Source organism: Tupaia chinensis, unplaced genomic scaffold, assembly GCF_000334495.1.
Source record: "Tupaia chinensis unplaced genomic scaffold, TupChi_1.0 Scaffold000294_1, whole genome shotgun sequence".
In the NCBI taxonomy this organism is placed as follows: Eukaryota; Metazoa; Chordata; class Mammalia; order Scandentia; family Tupaiidae; genus Tupaia; species Tupaia belangeri.
In genome coordinates this window covers 1,340,203-1,346,577 of record NW_006159779.1, presented here as the reverse complement: position 1 = coordinate 1,346,577, position 6,375 = coordinate 1,340,203, and the positions used below count along the sequence as shown (strand labels likewise).

At 62.2% G+C, this 6,375-nt stretch overlaps 1 protein-coding gene across 1 annotated transcript in view; it reads right to left on the bottom strand.

The window, feature by feature from the left end:
- The window catches only part of SCUBE1 (signal peptide, CUB domain and EGF like domain containing 1), a gene marked incomplete at its 5' end in the record, with an annotated part of 134,161 nt that overhangs the window by 26,245 nt on the left and 101,541 nt on the right, over window positions 1–6,375 (bottom strand). Inside the window, 2 exon segments of the mRNA XM_014588668.2 lie at window positions 1,103–1,403; window positions 3,510–3,632. Coding sequence (XP_014444154.1) covers window positions 1,103–1,403; window positions 3,510–3,632 — 424 coding nt within the window.

Here is a 6,375-nt window from a genome sequence, read left to right as displayed (position 1 = left end):
AGGTGATTGGCCAGTGGCAGTACCCAACTGTGGCTTGATTCCGAGGGAAGAGAGGTGCTCAGAGCAGAGAATGTTCTGACTTAGACTGAAAAGGCTCCCTCCGGCTGCCCTGGGGACAGCAGAGCATGACAGGGCAGGGCCGGAGACAGGCACACAGCTCCAGCACCAGAACACACGATCAGCTCATGGACAGTCGTCTGCAGGAACCAGGGCAGCCTGTGCAGGGGATCATCCAGACAGTCCGCTGTCTGGAGACACCAGCTCTCCAGCCCCCATCTCTGCAACGTCCCTACATCCCAAGTCCTGCCAGCTCAGCTTTGGCTCTTAGAAACATCCAGAACCTTCCTCTTGTGTCCACCACGAAACACCCTGGTGCCTGCCCAGCTGCAGGCCTCACGCTCCATGCCCGGGGCCATGTCTCTCCAGCGCCCCCTCTGCTCTCCTTCTAAGACAGCAACTGAGCAGCGCATTACATGAACTTGACCGGTTTATGCCTTCTCATCACCGGGGAACAGACCCCAATCCCTCGTCACCTGCTAGCACCATCTCTCGGCCTCCCTCTGCCGTGGCACCTGGGCCTGGGTCCTCTACGCGCCCCGGCTTCAGGGCCTTTGGCGGCTCGAGCCCTCTTCCCACTGTGCCTCCCCATCGAGACCTGAACTTTCCCACTTTGAGTCCCTCCCACAGCCTCAGTGCTCTGTCCTTCCCTGCTCTCTGTCCTCTGTCACAGGCTTCTCCCACTAGAGCCAATCTGTGGGACATTTTGTGTGTGGGCCATTCCCCTCCTGGATTGTAATTCTCCAGAAGACGAGATTTTTTTTTTTTTGGAGAGATTTTCACTGTAGGGCGCGTGCGCTCGCCAGACAGAGAGAGACATAGAGACAGAAAGCGAGAAATCACCCCCAGGGGGGATGGTCACACCGCAATCCCTTCTCTTCCATTCTCCTCTCGGGATCTTGGGCATGCACGCACACACGCCCGGCATGAGTTTTAAGCCACCGGGTCCAGGACGCGAACCATGGTTGACTACGTGGGAGTCCAACGACATAGCCATTTCGCTAACTGCTGGTTCCTGAAGACGAGATTTCTAGGCCACACGTACCCACAGCCTGACAACGGTCTGGCACCCTTGGGTATTTGCCGCCCCTCCCTCCTTGCTCTTGGCTGAGGGCCCTCCCAGGGCACCAGGGTCAAGGGCAGGGCTGGGGTGCGGGGTGCAGTGTAGGTGGCCGTGCGGCCAGGCGCGTGCCTGGGCGGGGAGGTGGCCTGGTGGGCGGGCTGCAGACCTCCGCAGTGGGTCGTCCCGTAGAGCGTGTAGCCGCGGTGGCACAGACACCGAAAGCTGCCTGGGGAATTGATGCAGGTGTGGTCGCAGGTCCGCTCGAAGGAGCACTCGTCGATGTCTGCGGGGCCACAGGGAGACAAAGCATCGGAAGGTTTTGGGGTGTGCGGGGAGCCTGTCAGGCAGGCGGTCAGGGCTCGTGTGTGCTCGCGTGCCCCTGGGTACTGAGGCTCAGCGCGGAGCTGACCCACAGTAACTGCTAGACGCCTGCCCACTTCCGCTCTGTCTCCATAACCTTCTGGCTCTGAGTCAGAAGCCACCCTGGATGGTTTCCAGAGACAAGCAGGGTAGGAACTCTGCAGTGGAGACAGTGCTGTGAGCCTGCCCCTTCCACACCTCATACCAGCTGTGATTGCACAGCTACCCGCACGGGCTCCAGGGCTCTGGCCAGCCACAGTGGTGCAGGCGGGGGGTGCTACTGCGCGGTCCTGGAACCTCACGGGAGGCCAGGTTGGGTCCCAAGTTGACCTAACACTGGTGTGCCTGCAATACGCCTGTGATCCAGGCTACGTGGAAGGCTGGAGCGAGGACGGTGGCATGCGGAGATCAGCCAAAGGAGCCTGCCTCTTTCTCTCTCATGAAAATAAGTACACTTAGAAAGAGATGGGGAGCTCTTACAGTATGCGAAACCTGATTATGAGCGTCTCGGGAGTCGAGGTGAAAGGGAAAGGGGGAGGGCCACGAGTGCTTGTTACTGGAAAGGGGGAGATAAACACGCTCACAGGACACAAGTGTCTGAGGAAAACGGCTCCTATGGGACAGCTAACGGGAGCCCCTGCCGGCAAAGCAGACACTGCCTTTCCTTTCCATGGGCACGGACGTCGGGGTCCGTTCTTCGAATGCATTAGTCCCGTGACTCCATGTTCAGAACACACGCACAGTTACAGAAACAGCAGCACGAGGGAGGGTCTGCACTGAGGGTGCTCAGAGGAGGCGATCCTCCCAGGGGCCGGGGTGGACCTCCTGGTGCTTGTGGCGCCTGGGCTAGACCAGAGGATGGGGCCGAGCCGGACTGATGGGATGACAGAGGAGGAGGGTGTGCCAGGCAAGGTTGCTGGGGGCAGTGCAGACTGCCCAAGTGGGAGCTCGGGGTGGAGTGGAAGGCACTGGGGGTCCCATCCTGAGGGCCCTGAGGGCCAAATGAAGGAGCTTAGACCTGAAAGGCCAGATTCCCAGGGCTTCAGAGTGACCTGGAAGAAGGTAGAGAAAACACAGGCAGGACGGGGCAGTTTGGACGCAGCCTCACCCAGAGCCAGGAAGCAGACACGCCGTCTCGGCTCCTCCACCTGCGTCCCTCTCAGGACAACACGCATGGTCAAGGCCCCCTCCTGCCCTCCCCACAACTCGGGGGTCCAGACATACGCCAGGCCCCCGACCGGGCCTTGTGCTGGGACAAAACTAGCCCACATGGAGCTACTGCCGAGGAGACGGAGCCCCTCCTCAGCCACGCAGGCACGCTGTCCCTCCGTCCGCTCTCCCAAGGCTGGTCCCATGGGCACCTCGTCCCCTCCTCTTTGGCCTCATCCAGCCCCACCGAGCCCCTTGTGGCCTCCCAACTCCAAGCCCAGTGGCACTGCCTCCTGGGTGGGCCTCCCCTGCTCCTGGAAATGTCTGCTGGTCCTGTGGGCGTTTCACAGGCGGCCTTCCTGACCACCCTCACTGTCCATCCACTGGGCATCTGCTGGGCTTGTCCTGGGCAGTGATTCTGGGCATCTGCCCAGAGCCCCCTTCCATTTTCCTTGTCCCCAGCAGGTGCCCAAGGACCCTGAGGAAGGACAGGGGAGGGCGCCTGCAGTGCACACTGCATTCCACCAGGTGGCAGCATTCCACCTCGGAAGCCAGTGAGGCCATTGAAGGAGGCCTAGGGCCACCCGGGAGGGGAGGGGCAGGATAGAGCTGGGGCATGCCCTCACCCCTCCCTGGGCCTCTGTGTCCCATCTGTAACAGGTAGGTCTGGGTGGCCCCTAGAGTCACAAAGGACAGGGAAGGCAGGGGTACCCAGTAAGGGCTGGGGAACCACAGCCATCCCACACGCCCAGCCCAGAGTGGCCCAAGCCCGCCCACACGTCCTCCTCCTCTCCCAGAAACCTGCATGAGCCCAGGAGGGAAGGCCAGCAGCCCTGCTGGGACCCACGGGGCTGGGGCCGCCAGCGCGCAGGACGCCCACCTTGACACGTCCGCTCGTCGGTCAGCAGCTTGTAGCCCTTGCGGCAGCCGCACTCGAAGCTGCCCACGGTGTTGCGGCAGAAGTGGTCGCAGCCCCCGTTGTTGGCCAGGCACTCGTTGATGTCTGGGGGCGGGCGGGAGGGAGGCAGGAGTGAGCGAGACCCGGGCTGGGAGCGCACCGTCCTGCCAGGGCTGCCTCAGGGCGCCTGGGAGAACTGGGGCCCTGGCCCCACCCCCCACCGAGCAGATCCAGCGCATCCCATGCCCCGGCGCAGCCCCTGGTGTTCAGGGCCCAGAGCAGAGAGGAGCTGCTGCCTGCCTTGCCGGGTAAGCTGGGACAGCGATGCCCACTGTGACTAGAGCCACACACTCGGCAGCCGCCCAGACGGCAGTGAGGCAGGCAGGCTGGCACCACTCTGGCAACCTCGGGCACACTGCTGGGTCCCCCGAACTCAGGCTCCTGCCTTAGAACGAGGGTGAGAGTGCACCCCCTTTGGAGGCCAGCAGGAAGGCTGCGTTCTTCAGATTTTTACAAAGGTTTTATTTTCCATGTTTGGTCAGGAGCCACAGGCTGGGAAAGGTCAAAGGCCCCCTTCCCGAGGCTGCAGCTGGTCAGTGGGAGCCAGGCCTCGCCCCCGGGCCTGACTACCAGCACCCCACCCGGTGTGCTGCCGCTTGTCCGAGCTGCTTCCTTAGTCAGCAAAGAATGACTTACAGCTGTTCTCCCGGGGTCCCTCCCCAGTCCCAGCAAGAAACAGTGCCCCTTCCCGGCAACCCTGCCGCTTGGCCTCTGCTCAGACACCGTGTGACGGGGTGCCCCCCAACAGCGTGGCCTGCCGGTTGATGCACCCAGGGCTCGTCTTCACCCTGCGCACGGCCCTGACCCGTGTGGCATCCTCCCCCAGCCCCTCATCTGGGCTTCGCTCTCTGGGCCCCAGACTGGCCTGGTGTCCTGCGCTGCCCAAGATCCTGCCTGGGCCTCCTCTCTGGCAGATGCAGCCCCAGCTACTCCTGTGTCCCTTCCCTGCAAGGTGGCTGGGCGGACGGCTCCCTGTTGGCCACTGGCAGGTCTCAGCAGGATGGCCAGGTGCACTCCAGCCTCCACAGAGCCCAGCCTGAGCCAGGGTGCTGGGTCAGCTGCCAGACACCCTGTCCTGTGTAAGTGGCACTGCCCACAAGGACGGTGAGCCTGTCCCAGCTGAACAGGCTGTGGAGGGCCTGATCCGGGCACAGCTGTCAGGCCCTGGCCAAGCCCCTCACCAAGCTCGCACTTCTTTCCCCACAAGCTGGCTGGACTCGACGTGCCCAAAGTTCTGAAGCAGCATTCTCAAGGATGCACCCCACACCGACAGACAAAGCCCGCCGTCTGGTGGAGGGGGTTAGAATGCAGGCTTCAAGAGCGTGAGAAGAGGTACCCGTGCAGGCACCTGGGCACTGTCTGCCAACAGCTCACGTGGTCCGTGTTTTTTCTTCCCCCAATTCACGTATTTATTCTTCTACGAAAGAGACACAGAGAGAGCGACAGAGACAGAGACATCCCCAACAGGGTCCGCACCCCATGTTCTATCCCTCCCCCTCAGCCAGCCTTGGCCATGGGCACGGTGGGGGTGGGGGGGTAGGCCCAGCCTGTAGAGGGAGCCCGCTAGACGCGAACCCGGGACCTCCATGTGCAGCCTCAGCACTGTGAGTCTGTGTCGGTCCTGTGTCAGTGCCGGCTCTGGCTGGCCTCCTGTGATTTTATTTTTTTTTCTTGCAGAGGTTTTTGCCTTAAGGCAGATATGTTTGCCAGAGAGCGAGACAGAGACGGTGAGAGGGAAAGTGAGAAATCACCCCCCAAGGGGGATGGCCATGCTGCAATCCTTTGTCCATTCTGGGATCTTGGGTATGCATGCACACAGGCCTGGTGGTGTTTAAGGCACCAGGTCCGGGGCTCGAACTGTGGTTGGCCATGTGGGAGTCCAGCGATGTAACTGCTACAACAGCCATCTGCTGGCCCTGGCGTCATGTGATTTCCAATGGAGAGAGCAGACTCCATTTTCCGGAGGTGATCTCAGAGGCGGCTCGGGAAGCTGGCCTCTCAGGCACATCGCGCTGGCCCTGCGGCTACCTGAGCCACGTGAAGTCCAGGGTGGCCGGGCTGAGGCTCAGGCACCTTCATCATGCCCTCCCCTCCAACTCCTAGGGTTACAGGAAGATGGGGGAATTCCAACTAGAAGCCTCAGGCGGGCGCACAGAGGCCTGTCTTGGCCAGGTATGACGGGGAGGGCAGGGAGCGCCCTGAGCCGCTTCCCCATCTGCGCTCAGGACCTCCCCTCGCACTGCTGCCGAGATGAGTAAGCCAAGGCCGCTGAGCAGACCGGGCGTTATCATGACTCCTACCTCTCGGCAAGCCTCAGGCCCTGGACCCCCAACCCATTCCTTTTTCCATCTGGGCCTGCCAGCTAAGGGGCTGTCATAGCAACCAGACGCGGAGGGAGGCATGTTTGTTTGAGGCCCAGGCTGGTGTAGCGGGCTGCCAGGGGCCAGGGTGTGGGGATGTCGGGATGTAGTGAGGGGGTGCTGGTTGATGTGGCCCCTTGACCTCTGTTCTGATGGGCCCCACGGGTCCAGTTTCTGCACCCCTCTTTACGGCTGCGCGCCCACCATGATCCCACTGCCCACTGGGCAGCCTGCAGCCCTGCCACCACACACTAGTCAGGCTGTGTACCCTACAGCCCGCAAATCTTGTGGGGCTTCCGGCTCCCCTGGATGAGGCCCAGTCTATCTGCAGACAGACTCAAGGCTCCTGCTGCAGCGGCAGGCTTGGCTCTCACCAGCAGCCCTGGCGCTGGCCGCCCAGCCGGCACAGCTGTGGCCACCGCTGGCCG